General features: G+C 32.4%; 1 protein-coding gene across 1 annotated transcript in view; it reads right to left on the bottom strand.

Annotated features, from left to right (window-relative positions):
* LOC142345527 (uncharacterized) overlaps positions 1–16,146 on the bottom strand; it is a 28,383-nt gene extending 12,237 nt beyond the window's left edge. The window contains exons 1-3 of the mRNA XM_075397599.1: positions 16,051–16,146; positions 10,191–10,255; positions 2,482–2,703 (exon numbers count right to left, since the gene is read on the bottom strand). Of these exons, the coding sequence (XP_075253714.1) occupies positions 2,482–2,703; positions 10,191–10,255; positions 16,051–16,127 (364 nt within the window). The 5' untranslated portion in view covers positions 16,128–16,146. The remainder of the gene's footprint in view (positions 1–2,481; positions 2,704–10,190; positions 10,256–16,050) is intronic.
* Between the last annotated feature and the right edge of the window lie 10,406 nt (positions 16,147–26,552).

Raw genomic sequence — 26,552 nt, 5'->3', positions numbered from 1 at the left:
ACCAAGTCGTCACCAACAACGACAATAATCAATGAGCCTGGCAAAACCCCAGTGAAAGTCCGAGATAGTGATCTCGCAAAATTTGGGACTAAAGCCGAAAGATCCACCAACTTGTGGGTATATGCCCAGCGACGCCCTGCTCCCTACGAAAAAACCACAGAATTTAAGATCGCGAAGCATAGTGACGATCTTAAGAAACAGAAGAGGGGCGAAATCAAAATTAGACATCGCCAACGTGATACTACATCAGTAGTATCATCTGTGAATTCGAACGTATCGCGTGCGCTAACGGTACGCAAGCCGACCAAACCACAGTTCAAAAGACGCCTTAATGTCCCCACAGCTGATATTCAAGAAGACGTACCAGCTCAAAACCAGCCCCTCATTTCGATTGTACCGGCTCCACCTACACCTGCATCACAAGTACCCTCCGCACAGACACAGGACGACCAAACAAAAGGCCGCAAGCGCAATCGACCCCAATTCTATGGCTTCACAGATGCCGACATTTCTCCTACAAGTTCTCTGGCTTCAACAAGTTCTGCTGAACCAAAGAAGCGCAAGAATAAAAAAGAGAAGAAACGATAAAAACAGTCAGATTCGGTGGTAGCTCTCATCCAAACGGCCGAACAATCTAGAATCCCGTCACCACCCTGACCCGACTTACAATTGGGACAAGTTTCACCACTGGACCCCAGAGTTCGATATTTTGAATATGAGCAAGAACGGGAAATGTCGGTTTGGGATGCAGAGAATGAAATTTAAGCCCAAAAACTCAGCAAAACTGTCTCAAACTACATTCATTTATTTAGTCTTGTTCCCGCTCTTCTAATCCAAATTTAATGTTAATTTTACTTTTAATTGATTACAGTTCATCCTCAATTGTCAGCCTTTAATTTCTTTCAGTGTTCGCCCTGCGAATCCGTTTATTTCTGTGTGTGCATATAAATTATTCAGTATAATGTATTCACTTTAAATGTTTAAAATTTGACGCGTATTCGCCTTACACTTACACAATTATTGAACAATAGCAGTACCTCTACATTTTGAGTTAAGTTATGTTCATCTCATTCAATTTCATGCTTTGTGTTGATACTAAAAAATTGTAAATACATTAAATTTTTTTTTGTCACGAGGGAAATGTGATACGTATGGATACCTAAATATATATCGAAACCTTCATATGTACTAAATTATTTACCCTCTATATCTATAATTATATCATGTGTTTTATAACTAAAAGTTATGACTTCTATTTATTCACCTATATTAATATTCCCGGTAGTCTACTAAATTATTTCATATTTTGTTCATACCAGTTTATTATTAGTAATCATAATTTCATTTAGTCAATCTGAATTCAAGTTACTCTGTAAACGCTCTTCATAATCCTAAGTTAATCTTAGCAGTGGATCCGCATCGCGTTTCCAATAATCAGAATTCGTATTACACAATTAGTTGTGTATTCGCTCTGCACTTGCTACTACATTCTTAAGACAAAGCATTCGCAACGCGAATCCTAAACTATTCAGTAAGATAAGATTTAACACGGCTGCAGCTTATTTTTGACTATTTTAATCAATAAATACCCATAGCAATTCCTGATTTTTCCTGAATTTTTTAAGTTGTTTTCCAAAAAATTGTTCTTTTAAAACTAAAAAACAACAATTTCATAAAAATTGACATCACTTTCAGTGTTATACCCTTTTTTCATCAAAAAATTTGCAAAATTGGAAAATTTTAACATGAAAACGAAATGAGGTGAACTTTTGTAAAGGCAGAGATAATGCATGACAAATCTCAATTGAAAACTGCGATTGCTAAAATTGAAGAGATTTGTTGTGTAAATTTTTTTGACGGCGTTTCTAACAATAGTTATGCTACGGGCGAATTTGATCTTTAGAAAGCATATAAAGTTTTTGATAGATAGCTTATGAATATTAAAATAAAAACTAAGAGGCGTTAACCCGAACAACAAAACGAGTTAGTTTTTGGGTGCAAGCTGGTATCAAGTAAACTGGGTCATTGTGGTATGGCAGAATGATATAAGTCACTGCGAAAAAATTTAGGTTTGATGATTTTAGGCCAAGAGAACGCTTCATACCGAATATATGCAAAACACCTCTCAAAACACCTCTGTTTGAAAACTTGACACCGCCTTCCCTAGCGCCTTTCGTTGCTTTATATAGTTACATAATACTGTACATCACCACGGTCTCATTTTTTTGGGGGGGAGGGGGTCATAAATGGCACGGCTTTTATAATAGATATCAGATTCAAAATTTGAGCTCATGAATTTTGGTTTGGAACGCACGAAAGTCTGAACATAGGTACGTTCCGTCTGGGGTGGTCTGGACATAGACATGTTTTGTCTGGGACGGTCTGGACATATGAACATTCAGTCTGGGACTGGAACCTTGGATCTGATGTTCTTTTCATTCATTTTTCTAGGCAAATTGTTCTTTATGTGTTCTTTCTTACCTCCAATTTTGTCAGTGCAGATATCTCTCTGATCACAAAAATGGAGAGGGTCTATTACAAACACAAAATCCTTCTGCAAATAGTTCACGCTGAAGATTGCCTCTGGTAGTACGTTTAAAGGGGGCGTCAATTGGGTACGCGAGATAGACCCGAACCCAGACACCCCAATTAGATCGCCTTGTCGTAGGCGGGCTTCACATAATGGCAGGAACCGGTCAACTTCTGGACAAAAACAAAGGACATATAAGGTAGGATTAAGCCCGATATTTTTCACATATTGACTCTGGGAGAAAAAAAGTGTTCGTCGAAAAATTTACTCTCAATAAAATGAACCATATATGGAAACTTACTAACGAGGTCATTCTTATAACGGGAAATTTTGGAAATCAACATGTTTGGAATGCTTAACCCAAATATCCAAGCCATTCTTTGAGACTCAAGACGGTTATTAGGGATATAGTTGTAATTTCGAGTCTTTTTGTATTTACCAGTGAACGAATTGTTGGTTTTTACAAATTTCGTAACAACTTGGTCAAAGGAATCATAGTCCAAACCTTTTAGTTTCATACCAAAATTTTGACTTTACTAAAGACAAAAACGACAAAAGCTTCACTTTTTGATACCGCAAAATTTAAAAAAAAACATGGTTCATTTCGTGTCTAAACAAAATGATCACAAAATTGAAAGAAATCAAAAATTGAACAGCCGAAAGTTTATTATCGACCTGAGACGAAAAATTAAACAATTGATCAAAATTAATAAATCTGAAAAGAAATTCTACTCGAAAGTTTGTGCAGGACATAATGTAGACATTTTTATTCGAAGTTGAGCGTTAAATTTATGAAAACATCCTTGTAGTTTTTGCTCAGTTTTTTTTGGCTGAGGGGAAGTCAAAAATGGTTTGAAAAAATGTACAAATGAGATAGCAGGATTTGAAAGATTTTATGCTTTGTATCTTCTTCAAACAGCAAACATTGATTTTATAATTACTCTTTTATAATTACAATTATTGGTTGACTTTAGTTTATTCGGGAATTTTTATTAACTTCATAATGCCCAATTTTTTACAGGGAAGCAAAGCATGTGGTGTACTCCCCTTCCAGTTTCGCTGCTGAAAGTTTTGAAAAAATTGCCGCTTTAATTATCCAAGATTGAGATCGCTTCATAGATTCCTTCTTCTCATTGGGTTAAATTGAAGGAAAAGGCTGCCTATAGTGTTTGAGGGGAAGCAACTAGCGTTATGATTAATCCTGAAAGGAGATTGAATAAGCTTTCCAGTTCGAATACATTTCGAATGGACACCATTTGCGTGAACCGACAAGGCCGTGACCCGGGTCACGGGTCAGTTGACCTGTAATTGATCCAGTCAAACTTGGGCAAAACAATTCCATGTTGAGATTAACTTTGCCTCATTTTTTAACTCTCAATCACTTCAATAGTAAACTTCATTTCTCAACCTGCATCTGTAATAATGTATGGTTGACGAGGAAAAGTGAACAGTAAAAAATGGCAGCTAGCCGGCCAGAATTCCATGACCGGAGACAATGATTTTGGGGCTGCGGCTTCTTGTCTTTTTTTTCTGATATATTTCAATATTGAACAGCTGTGGAAAAATAATCTGCTGAACAGGTAGATGAATTTAAACCTCTGAATCTGTCATGTGTTGATAAAGCATCTATCCATCTATTATAGACATCAGCGTGGTAACCATTTAACTCACGGGTGCTAGATTTAAGATAACTTTTCTTCAATAATTACACAATCAATTGCCCGGCCTATGTTTTCACTGATTGCCCAGGTTGAGGTGCCATCCGGAAGTGACCTCTGATCATCCGAAGTCCAACGCACACGGTGTGTTCCCAGACCATAATTACAGGGTCTGGGTTTTGGTTCCGGATGGGAATGGTCTGATCGTAAGTCACTTCCGGATAAGAATGGTCTGATCATAGGTCACTTCCGGATGGGAATGGTATGATCAGAGACCGTCTTGAGCACATATTTAGCGCACACGGTGTTTTGAGCGCACATTTTTCTGATCAGAGGATACTTTGGTCTGGCACGGTCTGATCAGAGGTCACGTCCGGATAGCAACTCAACCTGGGTGGAGTTCGTGTGAATGGTGAAACAGGCAAAAAAAATTGCAAAGGGTTGTTCCGCCAAAAAATAAAAAATGTCAAACTAATGCAGACTCGAAATCTGGAGTCTCATTTCTACTTTTGAAGTACGAGAGCCGTTATTGAGTGATTGAGTTTCTGTTTTTGAACAACTGCTTGAACTTTTGTATGTATATTGCAATAACTGATACTGATACAATTTAATTTCCTGAAAAATGTCTTCAAAATCTTTTATTTTTTCGGGCTAATGATTTGTGATTTAGTAACCAAATTACTTGATCATGTTAATGTCAGTTATCAAGTTATCTAGGTACCTTTTATATTATGAGAAGAACAAATACTCTGATTTTAACTAAGTCTGGTCATTTGGTTGTCCTTTTTTCGCTCCATCAGCAAACGTTTTTGATTGAAATGGTTTGAACAGCTAAATTTTTTAAAAGTGTTCGCAAATCAGCATTACTGAAGAAAAATTAAAAATGCATGATTTCAGATAGAAAACTAAACTACGCAGGGAAGTGACAATTTACATCCGTATCCCAATTTACAGAGTACGAGTACTTGACTTTTTTTAAGCGAACTTTTATGTGAAAACATTGCACGGGCTATTTGGACTGCAATGAACATGCAATCGCTAAGCTGGGTGTCATAAACCGAAAAGAAGTGTAATTACTGATGTAATGGAGACAAGAACGAATAAGATTCATTTTTGAATTAAATGTTTTCCCTTAATTTAGGTTATGAAATGGCGAAGTATAACAAGGTCATGTTTGAGACTAGAGACAAAATTTCGTCAACAGCAGTACAATGGATTGTTCGGAAAATTATTTCATCGGTTCCGAAAACTATTTTAAATCATAAAAATTTGCCGCTAACATATATGGTATCAGTAATATATAACACAGAACCAAGGATAAATTTGTTTTTTTTTAACCTTATATTATTATAGAAAGAGGTATCTTTAATTTTAAACTATTTAGTTTTCATTTTTCCCTTCATTGATATCGTGTAAACGATATCTTGTAGACAAAAAATCAAGAGGCAATGAGGATATTTTATTTGCCAATTATTTAGAAAATCAGAAAACCGCAAATTTTCTTTCAAACAACTTTCGAACATCCCTTTTCATGGAATCACAATTATTGGAAATTTAATTACCCAAAAAGGCATCCAAGTTTATGCAACCAAACTACTCGACTTTGATAAAATTTAAAAATGCAGAATCTATGAGAATATTTTATTTGACGCTCAACATTTTCACACACACGAAAATCACATTTTTCAAAATCCTCTTTAAAGAAGTGGTAGTTAAAAAATAACAAAAAATGAATTTTAAATTATAAAAATGTATATATTTCCAAAAGCCTATCAATTTTTACTGATCAATTTTGAGTATCCTTACTTCTCTTGTTTATATAAACCAGTTAATATCAAGGGTAAATCTCAGAATAGTGTAAGAACCCCACAATTACTGAACAAATACGACTCGTAAACAAACAAACTGCAATTTCTCTTTCAAAAAATTGATAACATTATTGCTAAATGAGATTTATCCTTAACTCCATTCAGCTTATCCTTAGCATATATCAATAACAATCAATTGTTATACTTTAGAGAAAAATAGAAACAAAAACTTTATTAGGCAAATCCGTACAAAATTTTCCCGCGCATTGAATTTGTGCTCTCCCTACTGGTTCATTTTACCCTCATTTGAAAAAATGGCTGCGAGAAAATAACAAACAAATGAAGGATACATGTATATATATATATATATATATATATATATATATATATACTGACAGAAAACAAAATTAAAATTACAGACGGAATTTTCCTTTTTAAGCCTGTCTTCTTTATTGTCTGAGCTTAAGATGATAAAATTTCACTTTTTCAATAATAATAATTTTAAAAAATTCTTTTAGTGGTCTTATATTTTTTTACAATTATCGTTCATCAAAAGTTCAGATGAAATTTTGATGAACAAAAAAGAAGAGGAAAAAAACAGAAAGGAAAACTGTTTGCAAAATTTTCAAAAAAAATTACTAAAACGCAACTATTATCATTATTATCCTCACGTTAAGTGATCTATCTGTTCATTAAAAAGGAAGACACTAATTCTCAAGTGTCATAACAAAAACAATCTTTTGAGATAAACAAGCAGTTTTTAAAACATTTCAATTGATTTTTGACATGTTGGAAAAGTGTAATTACATACAATATGAAAATTTTGTTGTGTGCAATACATGAAGGACCATCCAATCAGAAAACAATTTTTATAGACTAATCATGAAACTTTCTTTTTTTGATACGATTGCCGTTTTTGAACAACTTTGAGGCCAGTGTCAGAGTTCTTGAGTAATTTCTTTTAACATTTTGTCACTTTTTTAGTATTAGTGTTTTTATAAGCATGCGTGCAAAAGTATTGACAGCACAGCAAGCCAATTAATTAAACTGTCGTTCAGGCCTGGATAATCCCTACTAATATTATTTTTTTCCTTATTTTTTAGAACAAGTAACTCATTTCCACGGGTCACCTTTTTCATTGGCTTTAGTTATCTAGTAACTAAGATAGTATCAATTGAGGAAAGAAAGCCTATTCGCTTATTGTTTTCAGAAACATCCTTATCGATACTAATCAAAGATATTAAAAAGTTAGCTGTTTTCGATTAATTTACATCTCTGTTAAAAAAACAACTAATCTTTAGTTGCAAAAAATTATTTAAAAGATTTTTGCAATAAAGTTGTAGGTTAATTTTATGCTCAAATAATTTTGAAAAATTGTAGAATTGTGTTAATTGTCATCCATTCAATTAAGTTACAAAAATGATTTAGGCAGCCACGTTTTGAGTAACTAATTTGCAAAGCGGATATATATTACTACAAATGAAAAATGATTTCGGATTTTTGTCATTCGTCTGCTGAAGAAAGGCCGCAAAAAATATATTTTCGATCGAAGGACAATGAAAACAAATATAAATTTTTCAAAAAAAACATAATCCACAAACTCTCTGGCCTGTACCGTTCAACTTGCCTAAAATGTCATCAAATAGGGAGCACAAACTTAACCAAATATATTTACAGAAAATTTCAGTGTCATAATTTTTGTTTCATTTTTTACAAGTTTAAACATCATATTTACATTTTCCTTAGTCGCGGAAATTTGATTGCTTGTTTTATTTGACAACAAGCCGATCAATAAAAGTATTGTGATTGACCTACTACAAAATTTTTACGCTTTGGTAAGACAACTTTTTGCGCCAGTGGCATTAAACTGTTTGGAGAATAAAAAAAAGTTTATAAAAATTGCCAGGAAAAAATTTTAGTCTAATTTTAGTTTGCAACAATAGCCCACTGAAGAAATGATTATGTGAAAAATTTTTATGAAATATTTATTGCTAACTCACTGTCTAATCATTGATTTTAGCAGTTTGCAAACCACATAATCGAAATCATGAAAACTATGAAAACAATCTACACTTTCTTAACTTTGTGTCAACAACGTTTTTCGTTTTTGTTTAGTCACACCATAAATTAGGCAGTTTTTCATCCAGTCTACATAACAAAAACAATAAACATTCATTGTGCTGATTGAAAAAAAATCGCTGTCACCGTTCCAGATTTCAAGCCAAAGCAATAAAAATTTTGGAATGATTCCAGAAAAATTCGGTATTTTCAAAGTTTTAAGAGAGCTGCAAAAAATTCTTCTAGTTGGCTTCAAAAACAGCATAGAAATTTTCAGAACGTTTTATTAAGCCAATTTAACAATTGAATTGTTTAAAAAATACAGCGGATTCTGCCGGGGTGGAAAACAAATGAACAGGCAACCCTTACCTAACTCCAAGTGGCTTTCAATACTGGGCCAGTATGAACGCAATTCCTGGTCATTACTGAGTCATAGGTTGATTCATGTCAGTTTTTTGACTTCTCAGATTTGCGTTCAGTCTTTATTTTACAATGGTCAGACTTGGGCTAAGTGCAAAAAATTATTTCGGTACGTGGATTGAACCCACGATCTCCCGATCCCTAGACGTTCGTTCTCCTTTCTTCGCCACCATGACTGTTCGAAACTTGTGTTTTGCTACGTTAATATACCATTGAAAAAAAGCAAATTTCGAGCGAAAAGTCGAGCAAAATATATTACATGGGAAACAATTGCCCCGTACTGATTTAAACTTGGAGTTCGGTACGGGAATAAAAATAATTTGCCTTCTGATATTTTCACTCCTACTGTTGTTTCTTTTCCGACCAATTAAACGCTTTCTTATCATGTTTACCTACAAGTACTTAAATTGAGCTCGCTGTAAATATTACTACTGTTTCACAGGTAAAAATTGCAAAGAAAATTGCGAAAATGTTGGTGAAAGTCTTCATTTTTTTTTACATTTTCTCCGAAACATTGTAACTCCATCCATTTAATGGCTAAGAGACGATGCAAAAAATTTGGCTTTCAGAGCTGTTTTACCTTTATGGGCTTACTAAATAAACTTTTTCAAAGCTAGACAAAACTTTTGTTTCATCCGGTACCTAATTTTCAGAGTAATTCATTACTGAAACAAGAAATTTTTCAGAAACAATTGATAACTGATCCAAAGTCTGTTCTTCTTTCATTTTGCCCTGATTTTCTCTGATTCAGACTCTTATAAGACTCTGAACCAGACTCTGATTATTCTCTAATTCAGACTCTGAAGCAGACTCTGATTATTCTCTAATTCAGACTCTGAAACAGACTCTCACTTTTGTCTGAAATAAGTTAAATTCACAACTACCCGGGTCGAGAAAAAATTGGAAAAATATGTAAGATAAGCGGTAAAAAGTTGGTTTTTCTCCGTAAATTTTGTACATAATTTTGAGGTGAAATGCGATGAATGCGGTGAAATTATGTAAGTTCACCGCTAGAGTAAGCAGTGAACTTACAAAAATTCAACCCATTTCAGCGCTTACTATAAGTTACCGTCCTTGCAGGAATTTGACCCTCTCACCTCCTGCATGTAAGCTACTTCTTCTTCCACTGCGCCACTTCTCACTACAATCCATCGACTTTGTTTTGAATTTAAACCAAATTCACTCTCTTTTATGTAAAACATATGTTGAACTTTTGTAAGATAAGCGTTGAAATTACAAATTTTAGCGGTGAAATCTGGAGAATGCGGTGAAATTATGTAAGTTCACCACTAAATTAAACGGTGAATTTATGTAATTTCATCGCATTCACCGCTTATCTTACATTATTTGGACAATTTTTTTAAAAGTGGCAAATTTATGTAATTGCACTCCTAAATTCAGCGGTGAAGTTATGTAATTTCACCGCTACCCGGCGATAATGGTTTTTTCACCTCATTCACCGCCTGAGTTATGTAATTTCACCGCATTCACTGCTTATCTTACAAAATTTTCCGTATTCACCGCTTATCTTAAATATTTTTGCGTTGAATGGCGATGACACCTCGACCCTGTTTGTGAGCCAATCTATAGGTTTCACCATTGCTTTTCGCTCACAGGTTTCAATGTTTGGAGGGGGGATAATTTTAGAGCTGCAATCGCAGCATATTCACTCTTTTTCAGCTCTTTGGGTAAAGTTGACACAGATCACTTTCTTACCCTCAATTGGCCTTTGTAAACGCAAAAGTGCAATAATATTGTCTGGTGCCTCACTTTCGTCCGGGCTAAAACAAACAACAAAAACAAATCACTCGATGACCTCAATGGTTGTTTAAGTTGAACCCAATAACTGAAAGGAATCTTACAAAATATGCCACGTTAAAATGATAAACCAACCACATAACTGTTTTTGCCCACACTAGTTAGCCCATTCAGGTTCTAGTTTCTCTCGTATTTTGTCTTTTTCGAAGGTCATATGGTTTATAAAAAGGCCGCACTGGTTATCAAATGGCTGCTCTCAAGCGTTGTCCCTTTAAACCCGGGTTGAGGATTTTGGCAACACTTATGTAAGAAATGCGCTGACAACCGCTGAAGAAAAAAAAATTTTTTTTTGCCACATTAATCTTACTTAATAATCCACTTAATCTGCTGAAATTTCAGCATCTTTCTTTCATAATTTCAGCACTTTTCAGCTCTTTAAGTGGAGAATTATGTAAGATTTATCCGTATATTAATCCTTAAAAAAAGATTTATCCTGTCAGCGCATTTCTTGTATAAATTTCAGTAAATTCAGCACTTATCTTACGCATTTTACTTATCTTAAACATTTTTGGAATTTTTTTAAATTTTGTTTCTGCTTCTGTACATAGAGAGGCAGCACAGAGCAAAACTAAACAGCATTGCACTAGAGCAGTCCTACTTAAAAACAACTGGAAATCTGTCAAAAGATTAGACAATTTTGTCAACTAATAAGATAAAACAGTTATCGTAGGCGGAGTATATGGCCAAAACATTTGATTGAAGAAAACATGGTGGTTTAAGTCAAATTGTCTTCCTTCCGTTAGATAAGATGAAAACGTGACGCTTTTCACTTGTTCTGTTTTTCAAAAATATGATTCATCATTAAAAACAACACAGATATTTGGTTGATTAATGGCTCCACAGAAATTCAAAAGATGAAGGACCGTACATGCTGACAATATTATAGGAAATAGTGAGCAAAAAAATTGCACGTCAAATTATGAAAAAAATGCGCTCATTCCGTTCACTTTGACATTTTCACAATTGCTGAAAATATGTAAAAAAAGGTTCTGAGAAGCTGCTGAAGTCTTGCAAGAGAAATGTTGAAAATATGTAAGAAAGGCGCTCAATTCTCTGAGGTTTTCACAGGTGCTAGAAAGATGTAGGAAAGTTGCTGAATCAAAGGCTGATTTTATATAAAAAATGTGTTGTAGTACTCAAGACAAGAAAGTTCATTGTTTGTCGATAATCTTAAAAGTTCATCATTTTAGAAACAAAAAAATGTATTCAACTCTACAAATATTTGTAGTATAGTCGCTTCCATGTCCAGATTTGCTATTTTTTGTTGAGTTGATTTCTGACTGCAAGCTTTTGATGTACCAATATTTATCCAACAAATTAAATGGTAAATTCAATCTGGGATTTTATAGTATCAAAATAAATTGCAAAAAACACTTAATGTATGCGCTCTCACCGCGTGGCTCTTAAAAAAACCAAACGAGGTTGATTTTATTTTGAGTTATCGGGGTTGAAATATAAAAGGACGAAGGAGTTTACCTTCTTTTGAAAAAAAATTAAATAAGCTATCAGCTTTCTTGTTCTCCTGAATCTTTGGTTTCGTAGTTTTTGCAAACGTCCGGTTTAGCAAAAGGAAATTAATAAAGATTGGGAAATAAAAAGTTGAATAGCATTTTATGTTTGAAACGCTTTATGTTTGCGGCTTAAAGTTTTAAAGAACGGAAACATCATCAAAACACGTTAACGATTTTCCATTGTTCGTATTTTATGACGTTGTAACCGTCCCAACATTTGTTCAGATCACACACTTTTTAGTTCAAAGCGCTGCAAAATAAGCAGATTTACGACTATTGGGTACTCGTGTAGCAACAAAGGCAATAAACTCTGTTGTCAGAGGAAAATTTCAAATTTTTAATACAAATTCGAATGTCCTTTGTAGTCTGCTCAGTCTCAGGAGCTGATTTGCTTCACTATTTTTGATCCATCGGCTGTTGATGGCCATTTGCAGTTGTAGCATTAGCTATTTAACATAACTGCTTGCTGAGGTTATTGTGGGACTTTTTTTATAACATAAAAAGTTATTGCAAAGATATTGGAAAATAATTAGGTATTATCTGTTTTTCTTTAACAAAAAACCAGTAGAAGAAAATAAGTTTTTCAATTGATTGGCTACTTGACTTTTTGTGAAATTTTGTATATATGTCAATAACGTTAAAAGCTTATTAAGAAATTAACTTCTTGACAGTATTTGTAACTATTTTCCATTCTTCTCATATCTTTTTCTATTGTAGCTCCATGCGAGTTTGCCAACCAATGTATTGTGTTTACAATTTTACTTTATTCCCTGTAGATGAGCGCCACAAGCTACGGTTTTAAACAACCTTTTACGACATCTGCAAAAAAATTTGAAAAAAAAAATAATCTGAACTTCAAATTCGGACATAAGTTGGTTACAGGAAGGGAAAACCTTTAACTTTTTTTGTTCAAAAAGCTAGTAAAGGTTACGTTTTATAGGATCAAACAATAAATAATAAAGAGAAGAGCGGCTCTTAGGAGCAGTTGTACTACAAAACCAACAAACTTTCGTTATTGTTGATAAAAATTGAAGTTTTTTAATTCAGAAACGAAATGTACTAATTTCAAAAATTAATTGCAGTAGTGTCAGCTGCCGATTTGGTTCCTTCTCTTTTTTTAATGAAATTTTGTAGCTTTTTGTTGTAGAAATAGCTATTCTACGAATCGTATAACTCAATTAATTGTGGAATTTTATTATATCAAAACAAGTGGTATCAAAGTTTTTGATATGTGCTCCCAAGCGCTTGGCCTAAAAAATCAAATAGGTAATTGATTTTCGATTGCGATGAAAAATATAGTAAATTTAACTGTGACGTATCTTCGAAATAAGAGGAATTAGAAATATATAACAGTTTTTTTAGAGTTCTTCTGCTGTTCTTTTAGTTTTGTTGCTTTTGCAAGAATCCGGTTGAGCAAAAAAGATAATAACTAATAGGTAAAAACCGGTATACTGTTTTAGGTTTGAACCGAGTTCTTTTTAAAGCCTTGAATTTAACAAATGAAAAGAAAATGAGAACTCTTTAGAGGTTTGCATTTGTTCACTTTTCCGTGACGTTTTAACCTTCTGTACATCTTTGCAAACAATTAGCTGCTTTTCTCAGTGCACGTTTTGCTTTTTGGCCATCAAAAAAGCGTTTGTGCTCTCCCAATGACTTTTTGTTTCCTTTTCGTTCGTGGTTTTTGCAACAGATTTGTTAAGATCACACGTCTTTTAGTTGACAGCGCAGCACTATAAGTAGATTTATTACTTTTGGGCACTATTGTAGCAACAAATCAATAAATTTTGTTGCCAGAGGAAGATTTTAAGATTTTATTACAAATTATTTCATATAGTCTAATAACTTTTGTAGTCTGCTCAGTCTTAAGAGCTGTTTTGGTTCATTATTTTTAATCCATTGACTGTTGATGGCCAATTCCTTTTATAGCAAGAGTTTTTTTTAACATAACTGCCTCCTGAGGTTACTGTGGGATTTCTTTATAACATAAAAATTTGAAAAATAAATTGGAAATTAATTGGTTTTATCTGTTTTTCTTTATCAAAACACCAATAAAAGGGAATAAGTTTTTCAAGTGATTGGATACTTGTCTTTTTGTGAAAATTTGTATTTATGTCAACAATATAAAAAGCTTATTAGGTAATTCACTGTGAAAGTATCTGTAACAATTTTCCATTCTTCTTTCATAACTTTTTTCTTTTGTAGCTCCTTGCGAGTTTGCCAACCGATGTATTGAGTTTACATTTTTACTTTTTCCCCCAAATAGATGAGCACCACAAGCCTCGGTTTTAAACATACCTTTAGAATATCTTCAAGAAAAGTGGAGAATTTAGTCGGAACCCCAAATTCGGACATAAATTTGTTACATGAAGAGAAAACGCTTGAATTTTTTTGTTCAAAGTGCTAGTGGAAGTTACGCTTTATAGCTTAAATTATTATCTCTAGTTGGAAAATAATATGGTTGCTTTTTAATAATGTTGTGATCTTTTGGACACCTATTCAACATTTAAGATGCTCAGATCAAAACAATGCATAATCAAGAGAAAAGCGGTTCTAAGAAACTATTGTACTAAAAAAAACTATCAAAATTTCTTCTTATTGTTAAAAGTTGAAGTCTTATAATTTGGAAACAAAATTTCTTAATAGCAATAAGCAATTGCAGTAAGTTCAGCTTCTGCAGATTTGGTTCGTTCTCTTTTTTCATATTCTTTTGTGGCTTTTTTGTTGTAGAAATAGATATTCCACGAATCTGATAACTCTATTCATTGTGGGATTTTATTATATTAAAACAAGTGGCAGCAAAATTTTGTATATGCGCTCTCAACCGGCATGGCTTAAAAAATCAAAAAGTAACTTGACTTTCGAATGCAACGAAAGATATCTGAAAAAATTCTCTTTGGCGTATCTTCGAAAAAAAAGGAATTAAAATCATTTAACAGTTGTTTTTGTTCTGTTAACAGTTGTTCTGCGGTCCTTTTAGTATTGTAGTTTTTGCAAAAGTACGGTTGAGCCAAAAACATATCAAATAATTGGTAAAAACTGGTAATTGGTATGTTTTAGGTTTGAACCCAGTCCTTTTTGTGGCTTTGAATTTAAAAAAAGGAAACCAAAATGAAAACTCTTTAGAGAATTGCATTTGTTCGCTTTTTCATGACAATATAACCCTTTTAACATCTTTTCAAACAATTTGTTGCCTTTCTCAATGCATTTTTTGCTTTTTTGAACGTCTTAGTGCCTTTTTGCACTCTCCCAGTGACTTTTTGCTTTTTTCGTTCGTGGATTTTGCGTTTTCGTCTTTTTTTTCAAAGTGCATTGTTTGCGCATTTCTTAATGTTTTTTGTCCGGTTTTGTTTCTGTTAAAGATACGTTGCTCACGTTGCACACTTTGGAGGGAACCTTTTTCAACACACATACAAACACATACACTCATATATATATATATATATATATATATATATATATATATATATATATATATATGTATGTATATACCAAGAAGTAGGAGTGGGCGGCTGCTAATTCTAATTTAAATTATAATGGAGTGAGAGGAGAGGGCAGTATGGAGGAGGCTACCTATGTTTTTTTTGCAACAACTAAATTAAAATTATAACCATACTGTTAAATATAATTGAAACAAAAAATACTTCATATCATTCAAACAAAATAAAATAATAAACATCAACCATTTTCTTACAGAATCACAATATAATAATTTCTTCCGATTGTTTTCTTCCTAAAAATAAAAATAACTTTTAAAAGCTCCTACGTTACTATTCAAAGGAATTTTTCATATTGTGAGAGCAAGAAATCATTCAACGTTTTCCAACTGCAGCGTCTCCTATTTAGCTCATTGGAGATTCTTGTATTGTCGAGGAAATATTCGGACATTTCAGGAACCCTGGATTAGATCTTGACTTATGAAAAAGTCCAAATTTATTGGGGTGGGGTGGGGGGGGGGGCTTCATTGATTAATATTACGGGGTCGATCTAAAGTCAAGCAGAACAAAAACGTCGGTGAGGTATAATTTTGGTCGAGGTACGGTCGAGAACTCCAAATTCTAGCTGAAATCTTTTCATAAACTATTGGAGTCGAGCGTTCTCTTTTCATACCCACAAATTCTGTCGGTAATTGTCGTTTCAAAAGTCCAGGTCTAAACCTACGAAAAAATCAGTTTGTGGCAGAAAAATAAACTGTTGGAGAGGGGTGGCTGGGGGGGGGGGGGGGGTTGGTTGATGTTATATGAACTTACTTTTGAGAATAGAAGAGATACTTTACGTAATAGTAGTAAGCCTGGAAGCTGCCATCTACTGGATGTATTCCAAACATAATCACTAGAATCTGCTTTCTATCTAAACAATCAATTTCAATTCAGCCGACATCTTCTGTAATTGCAGGTCCAAAAATTTGCCCTCTATGCTCTCTAATTTTGCCGATTTGTCGAAGGTTATAAAGAGGAACTTTCAAAAAACTTACAAAATGAAATTTAAAGCTTTGAGTCACCCCACTCAATCGAAACTTGACACACCTTGATAACAAACATGCTAAAAAAATTGTCAATCTTGTCAAGATGTTCATATGACACTGATATTAAAAAATCAGGATATGCTCGAACAAGAAACATGAAACAACATAGCGTGAACAAACATACTTATCGTAAAGAGAACAACATACGTTACATTACTTACCACAAAAGTGACCATATATGGCGCCTAAAAGCTTTATTTTTTTCGTTTTCTAATTTTCCTAAGATTCCTTAGGTTTAATCGTTCTAAGATAAGTAAATTTTATCATTTTTGACATTTTTTGGGCAAGCCGATCTTTTAGAGTAACATTTGTGTTACGTTCTATGGTTCCTAAGGTACCATAAATTGTTCGCTTTAGGTTAGTCAGATACCATAAAATTAAAATTGTGATTTTTGACAATTCATGATTCGAAAACTGCATTTTCGAATGGATTTGCAGAATAACTGAAAAAATGGACAGTTTTAATAAAAATCATTTTTATAATAAAAAAATTGTAAGGCGGTCCATAAAACGGTCCAATAGGCGTTCGATGGTTGCACCAAAACGAAGTTGCAGTGACTATTTTACCGAAATGATGTTATGGAACTGCAAAGGCCCTCTGGAATCTTTATTAGCTAAAGTTAAAAAAAAAGACCTTGGTAAGGTTAGTAAATTTACAGAAAATCCATATGTAGTGTTAAAGGTTATTTTGTTGCACTCAAACTAGCTTTATTTTGCCAAGATAAACGAACAAAAGAACCATAACATAGCAAGACATACCCAATTATTGATTTTTAAGCAACTATAAACACGGTTGAGCCCAATTTCATTACATTAAGCGAGAATTATCAAGTTTTCGTATGAGTTCTTACGAAAGATTGGAAATTTCAACCCCTATTACTCTATAACGATGACTAAAAAAAGCAAAATTGACATCGTAGGCCTTTGCAATTGTTGCATAACAAGTAAACTTAGCAGAATGATTGAGCATTCAAATTTTCATTTTGGAATCTTAATACATAGGAGCCTAAATCTACATAGGAGCCTATATGGCGCCTAAAAGCTTTATTTCTTTTCGTTTTCTAATTTTCCTATGATTTCTTAGGTTTAATCGTTCTAAGATACGTAAACTTTATCATTTTTAACTTTTTTTGGGCAAGCCGATCTTTTAGAGTAACATTTGTGTTACGTTCTATGGTTCCTAAGGTACGATAAATTGTTCGCTTTAGGTTAGTCAGATACCATAAAATTAAAATGGTGTTTTTTGACAATTCATGATTCGAAAACTGCCTTTTCGAATGGATTTGCAGAATAACTGAAAAAATGGACAGTTTTAATAAAAATCATTTTAATAATAAAAAAAATTGTAAGGCGGTCCATAAAACGGTCCATAGGGTCCTCGATGGTTGCACCAAAACGATGTTGTGGAACTGCAAAGGCCCTATGGAGTGTTTACTAGCAAAAATTTATAAAAAATGACCTCAGTCAGGGTAGTAAATTTACAAAAAAATCAATTATATTGTTTAAGGTTTTTTATTGCACTCAGCCTGTGTTTATCTTACAAAAATAAAAAAAAACAAATCAATCATAACATAGCAAGCCATACCAGGTTATAGATTTTTAAAAGCAATTATAAACAAAATTGATCCTAATTTCACAAGATTAAGCAAGAATTATAAAGTTTTATTATGAAATATTAGGAAATATCGGAAATTTAAACTCCTATTAATTTTACAAAATTGAGTAAAAACTAATTGACATTGGAGGACTTTGCCATTGTCGCGTAATAAGCAAATTTACCAGTATGATTAAGCATTCAAATTTTCATTTGGGAATCTTAATACATAGGAGTTAGGGTTTGAAACCAAATTAACGCTTTTTTGTTGCATATGTGCAATTATCGTCATATTAGGGAAGACAAAACAAATTTAGCAACATATGATTTTAAAAAAAAAATGCTGAAAATCAAATTGCAATCTCTAATTGACGTTTATGCCAATTAATCCTTACCAACTTTTTCAGTTTTTTTCTTAATTAGGAAAAAATTAGTAAGGGAAATCATCATTAGGGAGAACATCTCACGTGTTTTCAGGAGAACTGCAAATGTTTAAGACATGAAAAAACCTATTTTGTAATCGCATTTCACATACGTGAAAAACAGAACAATAGTATATAGTTAATAACAAGATTCAGTCTAATTTAATGCAAGTTTGTTATGCCTGATCAACTGCTGTTATTGTAGTTATGCAAACAAACAATTAACGGAAATCGTATATTTAGGCTATTTTAACACATGCTGTTAGTAGAAAACAAATTTGTTCACTTCTGTTGGGCTTTATACCGAGAGAAAATTTTATCATTTGCTTTAATCCAGTTTTTTTGAAGTTTATTAATCCCTTTTCAAAACTCTTATTTTTGAAATAGAGTGGTGTTTGTTCAAGTCAACCAGTAAATTTTTCCATTTGACAAATATTCGATAAAAAGAATTTTAACAAGTATACGACTTGTAATCAAAGAAGTAGAACACAAGTTTGCAGTTAAAATTTCTGTTAAAAATCTTGTCAGCTGTTAACAAACTAAAATATGGATTCAAAGAAAATAAAACACTTAATCTTAATTTTCATAATGGAAAGAATCAATATTGCTGAAGGAAACGTATTCTTTCATTCAGTGCAACGTGCAATCACTGAGATAAATGCAGATAACGTTTTTTTGTTTCCATTTTTAACAAATTTAAAATTCATTGGTAAAAAGTAAGAAATCTGTTTGATTTGAATCAATGGTTTATTTGAGCAATGCCAATAAAACACTTTAAAATGTTTATCTGCATTTAATACGTTTTCCGTCAGACAATAAATGGAGCTTGTAGCGATAAAAATGATAGCCCTAAATTAAATACATTTGTGTGGAGCATTTTGGAAGAAGAAAAGAATAGCCAAACAGTTAACGGTTTCAGTTCCATCTTCAGAATAAATTTATAAATTTATTTTTTTCTTGTTTGCCATTGAAAAATTCTGGGTTCTCATTTTCAGCAAAAATTTTTCTTATTTCAATTTTTTTAGCAGTTTCTTAATATTTCTTATTCTTAAAATAATAACTTAAATAACAGTTACAATTATATAACTTTATCAGCTATAAGTTATCTATGTTGCTCAATTTGTTCTTCGAGACAAAGTAGTTTGAAAAAAATTTGTTAAAATTTTGGTTCAATTTGCGAGAGTGCGAGAGTTCTTGATTGATAGCGCCTTTATAAATACCTCGGCCAAATTAACTGTACGTAAAAATTCTTTCCGGCATAAACTGCGTTTATAACACAAAAATCAAATTCGAGCTTTTGTATAAATTGAATTTGACAAAATTGAATTTTCTTGTTGTTTACTCTTAGAAATAAGCCTTGCGTCAAGAAGTTGGGTAAAAAATTGTTTAAAAGGCAGAAAAAATCTGTCAAGAATATCTTTCAGAAAATTGTCAGTTAATTATTTGAATTATGTCAAATTGTTCCCATTCAAACACAATTTTTTAAAAAAGTATTTGTTTTAGTTTAACAATGCGTTTTGAATATCAGGCTTGATATCATTGATATCACACTCAACAATGACTGCCAAAATTGTATAGAAAGCAATAAAAATGATGTTGAATTAGATAAATAGAGTTTCTGTTGGAGAAACATTTCCTACATAATGAGTAAACGTTTTTCTTTATTTTCGTTGCTAGCTCCAGCAGTTGTGGTTTCTAAAAAACAAATAGTCGTATTTGAAGTCCTAAAAACAAAGGTTGAATAAAACAGGAGACTTTATAAACAAGATTTCTAAGCTGAAATGTTTCCTAATCTCTCAAATAAGACCTGTCGTAATATAACTAATTGGTCAGATTTACAATGATCTGATTTTCAAGTTGAGAGTTCAAAAAGTAATAAAATTGAATTTTAATACAATACTTCTTGTTGATTCTTTTTAAAAAACACTTCTTGAATGCTTGTTTTGTCTAAAAATGGCAGCCAAATCGTACACGTATGGCCACAGCTTAGATTTTAGAAGCTTCTGTATTTTAACAGAGAATAGAAGAGCTGGAATTCCTATCAAATTTACATGCTTCCTTTCAAAATTGTTAGAAGTGGAACAACTATAATTTGCTATCAACTGAACAGAACACAGTTTCTTAAAAGTTCTGAATTTAGAAATATGAAGAACACCAAATTTGGGGAAAAAATTTCTTAACTTCTTATATTGGAAACCAAAAGACGTTAAAGCACCTCGATTATTCCTTCTTTTAATGCAACCAGGAAAACTCAAGCACTTCCTTAACATTGCAATATGTATCAATTTTAATTTGAATTGAAAACATTCTCTGGAACTCTGTTTTTAGTTTTAGCTCATTAAAAAATACAAAACCAAACAGCGCTCTAACGGTTATCTGTTAGTTGAACATATTCTCATCAATTTCTTGACCAAAAAAATTTTCATAATACATGCGTATTTCATTAGAAAATTAGCAACTTTATTGATTATGGTTTTTTGAACGACAGGAAAAATGAGAAAAAACTTATAAAATTTGACTGCTTTTTTAATCTATATTTGTTGTTTTCGTAATCTGTTTACTAACACAGCAACGCCATAATTGACCAATTTTGCTAATTACAAGCATGGGCTAACTAGACAAAAAAATTTTGATCTAATATTTTACAGAAGTTATCAATAACGCTTTTTCGCTAGAATATCAAAACGGGGGTTTGAGTCGAAGCCAATTTCTTTAACAAAAATGGCTGAAGGAAACAGAAACAGATTGCTATTGACAGAACTTAGAGTATGGTACAAGTTGAGGTCTAATCTGAAAGCAAGTAGAACTTTGCTTTCTCTACGAAGTGATATTTTAACATAAAATAGAGTTTTATACTTCTTTCTTGGCTGATGAATTCAAGTAATTTAGTTTGTCTCTTTACAAAAACTAACGAAAGTATGGTCTTGCTAAAAGAATTTTAAGACATATTTTTTGAAGTACCAAAATCCAAGAAATTTTCTCGAACAAGCTTTATGAAGCGATTGATAAAACCTCTGTCTTTTTTTAACTCTCTTGATATCAGCAGCAATTGATGCATCATAATTTACATTCGAAATTCTCCCCAAACTGAGAACGTTACCAGGTCGAATCCAGCAAAAAGATAAAATAGACGTTCTCATTTTCTGATCGAAAACAGGTCCGACGAATAAGAAAAGTCTGCAACATTTTTAATTTAAATTTCTTTGTTCTTTCTGTCAGAGAACTTCCTCTTCTGATTTTAAATTTCGCATATCATATGCAATTGTTAAAAAAATGATTAATCTGAGACATATTTCGAATGAAATAAGCAATTGAAAACTTCACTATTCCATTGTCATTAGTCGAAAACATTTCATTTTGAAAAGCCAACAACAAGTTTCAAAGGAAAAATGTTTTTTTTTAAACCGATGTAGGAATAGAAATACCAATATGCAATTTTCTGAATTCAATAAATTGACAATGAACCAATGCTATTTTACTTCATTAAAGCAGAATATATCAGCAAAATTGTGATTCCTCTTTTCGGCACGAGTTGTTGGCAATTTGCTTCAAAAACTAATATAAATGGTTGATTAAACGATTCGATTTGTGTGTATGTGTATGTGTGTATGTTGTATGCGCAGTGCTGATAAAAGATTCTGAACTTTCCTCTGAATCAAAGAATTTCAGTGAACACTTGTTCTGAATTTCGCTCTGATTCAGAGAGGTTTGAGAATGAATGCAGAAACTATTCTGAAAACCTTCGGAATCAGTACTGAAAGTTAAGTTTACTCTGAAAATGTTCTGAATCAGTTCTGATGCTGGGTGAATTTTAGGCATGGATATACTGCTACCCTTGTTTCATCTCTGAGAAAAATGTTTCCAGGCTCTAAATAGATAAATAAGGAGATTTAAAAAGAGGTTAATATGAAATTCTATTTCGTTCTATTTGAACTCTTAACTCCAAGTTTCAACGGTGAGAATCAAATACAATTTTCCAATTTTTTCTCTAAGCATGTTATGGGGAACTCTGTACGGCGTAGAATGAAGAACTTTCACTCATAAATGATCTCTATTCGCTACTATTTTTGCATTTGTAGCAGTACTTAACAGTATAAGTTTCAATAATTATTAAGAGGAAACAGTACAGTTATTAATAACAAATTAGCGCATTTTAGTAAAGTATGCGCCACTAACAGTTATTTCATGTCTCATTTTTGCCAACATATTAACATATGATTAACGCTTTTTTAGCTAAAGTCAATAAACGCTTTTTCAAAACGGGGTGTGACTCGAGGCTAATTTCTAAGAAAACGGCCGAAGAAAACACAAACAGACTGTTATTCACACAAGTAATAGTATGGCGCAAGTTGAGGAGATACTCAAACATGAAAAAGTGTTCTTAACATTTTTCTTGGCTGATGAATTCATGTTATTTAATTTGTCTCTTTACAAAAACTAAAGTAAAGATGGTAGTTAAATTGACTTTTATGAGATCTCTAATTTTTGAAGTGCCTAAGATCAAAAAATTTTCATGAAAAAGCTTTAAAAAGCAATTGATAGCCGCTCTGTTAGTTTTTTTTAACTCTCTTGATCTCAGCAGCAATTGATGCATCGTAATTTACATTTAAGGCTTCCCTCAGACTGAGAGCGTTATCAGGTCAAGAAGGTATCAGTAAAACAGAAGAAATAGAGGCTTGGACTGCATGATCGAAAACAGGTTCGACTAATACGAGAATTTTCCGATATTTTTTTATACAATTTTTTAAGATATTTCTGTCAGAAAACTTTCTTTCTGATTTTAAATTTTCCAATGTCACATGCATTCTTATTTTAAAAAATTGATTTGAAGACATATTTTGAATGAATTAAGCAACTGTTAAGAAAACTTTGTTAACTCATTATAAATAGTTGAAACTATTTCATTTTAAAAAGCTAATAACATTGAAATTTCCAACGAGTAATCTTTTTTAAAACAGATGTAGGAAGAGAAATGCCAATATGCAGGCAATGAAAATAATAAAAATGGTTATTAAACCGATGCAATTTATTTATATGTGTTTGACTGCAGTGCTGATAAAAGATTTTGCCTTTTCCTCTGAATCAGAGAATTTCAGAGAACACTGGTTCTGAATTTCGCTCTGATTCAGAGAGGTTTGAGAATCAATGCAGAACCTACTGTGAAAACCTTTGGAATCAGTACTGAAAGTTAAGGTTACTCTGAAAATGTTCTGAATCAGTTCTGATGCTGAGTGAATTTTAGGCATGGGTATAGAACTACTCTTGTTCCATCTCTGAGAAAAATGTTTCCGGGCTCTAAATAAATAAATAAGGAGAGTTGAAAAGAGGTTAATATGAAATTCTATTTCGTTCTCTTTCAATTCTTAACTCCAAGTTTCAAGGGTGAGAACCAAATACATTTTTTTTCCATTTTTTTCTCCAAGCATGTTATGGGGAACTCTGTATGGAGTAGAATGAAGAACATTCACCCATAAATGATCTATATTAGCTAGTATTTTTGCATTTGTAGCAGTACTTTACAGTATAAAATTCAATAGTTATTAAAATGAAACAGTATAGTTATTAATATTGTATTAGCGCATTTTAGTAAAGTATGCGCCACTAACAGTTATTTCATGTCTCATTTTTGCCAATATATTTTTGTATTTTCCTGCTTCCCAGAACCATAATCCGACGCAACTGATAAAAAACTTAGAGCTCAAAAAATATCCCAATTGTTTTTGTAACAAGATCAAGTACGATGACGCATCACGTTGCTAGATGTTCTGCAAGTGTCTTTGAGGATCTCAGATGTAACCGTATATTTTTCAAAATCTTATCTATCTGTAATTTCTCAATAGATGATGTAGACATAATATTGACTAACCTTGTATTTTTCTGAAGAATCGCGCGTCGCAAGTTTGTTAACTTTTGTTAGTTTGAAAGCTATTGAAAATTGAAAATCGGTTGAAGGGATAAAAACAATGTTTAAAATACTGTATATGAATAAATAATTGAGCGTTTCTTATATCGATCTCTATTACAAAAAAAACTGCAAACAGTTCCAAACATTCGATTGTTAAGCATTCATTTCTTATTTTTTATTCGCTACATAAAAACATTGAAAAATTTCATCCACGTTTTTGAAAACTATGGAGACGTTTGATTTACTAAAGTCCCAGTTTTAATACCAAGGATACCGAAACAGATTAGAGATTTAATTTAATGGATCTAAATTGAAAAATGCCTATTCTAAGACACGTAAAAGAAAAAGGGAAGAATTTTACAATACAAAAAATTTTTTCAAAATCGTTTTTTTCACCAATGAAAGCTGTACCGTGCGTATATCACTCCAACCGTCTCACCTGACTGATATAATTCCGAATCAAATAAATTCAATTTATAATCACCGCAGAAGTTTTAAATAAACTTTGTTTTTTCTCTACTTTTCATACAAAAATATTGCATTCATTTTCTTGCGTGTAACCTAACTTTTGGTACTCCATTATTCTCAAAGCACAGAGTTTATATTAAACTTTCTAAACTCCTACAAAAAAATTACTCTGACACAAATAATATCACTCAACAGAATGCAATGTCCGAAAACAGGTGTCTCCTTAGATAAAGTAAACTTAACAAAATTTGCGAATCCATGGAATTGTCTCAAAAAACAGAAACAAATTAACGGTCTTCACAAAAACGTCGAGAGACCGAACCAAGTAGCGGAATTAACCGGGCTAGCGATTTTTGGTCTCATACTATTAGCACGTCAATTTTACAGGCTGTCAGGTTATTTAAGTAGACAACAGTTCGATGAACTCTCTAATACATCGTTCAATGCACTCAAAACTTTATACGGCAGTGCGCTTCATGCAGTTATATAATGCCATAGGCTAGAGAACCCATATCATTAGCTAATGAAATTTACCAAGGCCTGAGTGGTTGAGTCCTTGGGTATTCTCTTGAACCAACGCCCAGGCCACCCAAAAGACAGGGATAGTCAAACATATTTATACAAAAATAGCAAAAATTGTTCATTTTTATTATGGAACATTCCGATGCAGCTATGAACACTTTTTTGGGGCTAGCAAAAAACTTAGGAAGTTTCAGGGTGTAAATAAATAATTCGTGTTTTCTAAAAACAAACGCTAACTTATTTCAGTTCACGCAATGGTAATTGACCAGCTGCCGCGCTGCAAGAGAATTTTGTATTCATCTGAAAACTATTATAGGCTCAATCACGTCCTTGCCATGTTAATGTGCTTCTCGGTGACCAAGATTGGAAAAAAATTCTTCCCCAACGACACAGAAAATACAGGGTCAAAAAAGTTGATCTTGATTTAAAAAATGTTTGGACTTTGAGACTAATGAAAATCAAAACTCAAAATCCAACCATGCTCCTGTAGAAAAGTGTCAATTTTCAGCTATTAGTTTTTCAAACTTTGATACGACATGTGATGAATTATCAAAAGTAATCATTTGTTGTTTTGACAGGTATCATAGTCGTAATCTTTGCCATTTTTCTTTACGCCAAAACCTTTAACTATATGTTTTTGCTTCCGCTTAATTTTTACAAATTCAATGTTTAAGTGTTGAATTTGTTAAATTTAAATTCATTGTATCTCTGAAAAATGTGATTCACAATGCGTTGTGTCTATTTTTATCAGAGTGTACATATTAAATCGAAGTAAACATATAAGTGATTCCCTCCGCAAAACTGAAAAACTCTAAATAAAGTTGATGTGACCCTAGTCAAGATCAAGTTGTTATTTTGTAAAAATTTTGCAAAAATATTTTGCCGAAAAAACGGTGATGTTACAAATTCTGGCAGAGACTGGTTATCTTGCAAGATTCTGCTAGAAAAAGATATTCTGGCGGAATCTGTCAGAAGGAGGTGTTATCTGGCAAAAGCTGTAAAAATAACGTTTGATGTGACCTGAGTTCAGGGATAACGTTCACTGAGTCCAGGGAAATTTGTATCTTGCAAAAAAATTTTTCTCTGCGCAATTTAAACAGAGTATTAGTTTACAAATACTTCTCAAAAGTCAAAAATGGATAAAAACTTTTTTTTTCATGAATAATACAAAATACTCAATCAAAAATCAATTTACTAAATTTGGGGTTTTTTGGTTTTTTTTGTGGAAAAAAAATTTTTTGTAGAAAATTTAAGGTTTTTTTTGTGGAAAAAAAATCAAATAATTCAATTAAACGCATGATTTAATGTTTTTGTTT

The sequence above is a fragment of the Convolutriloba macropyga genome, chromosome 9 (assembly GCF_964194025.1).
Source record: "Convolutriloba macropyga chromosome 9, txConMacr16.3, whole genome shotgun sequence".
Lineage (NCBI taxonomy): Eukaryota > Metazoa > Xenacoelomorpha > Acoela > Convolutidae > Convolutriloba > Convolutriloba macropyga.
This window is presented reverse-complemented; position numbering and strand designations above follow the sequence as displayed.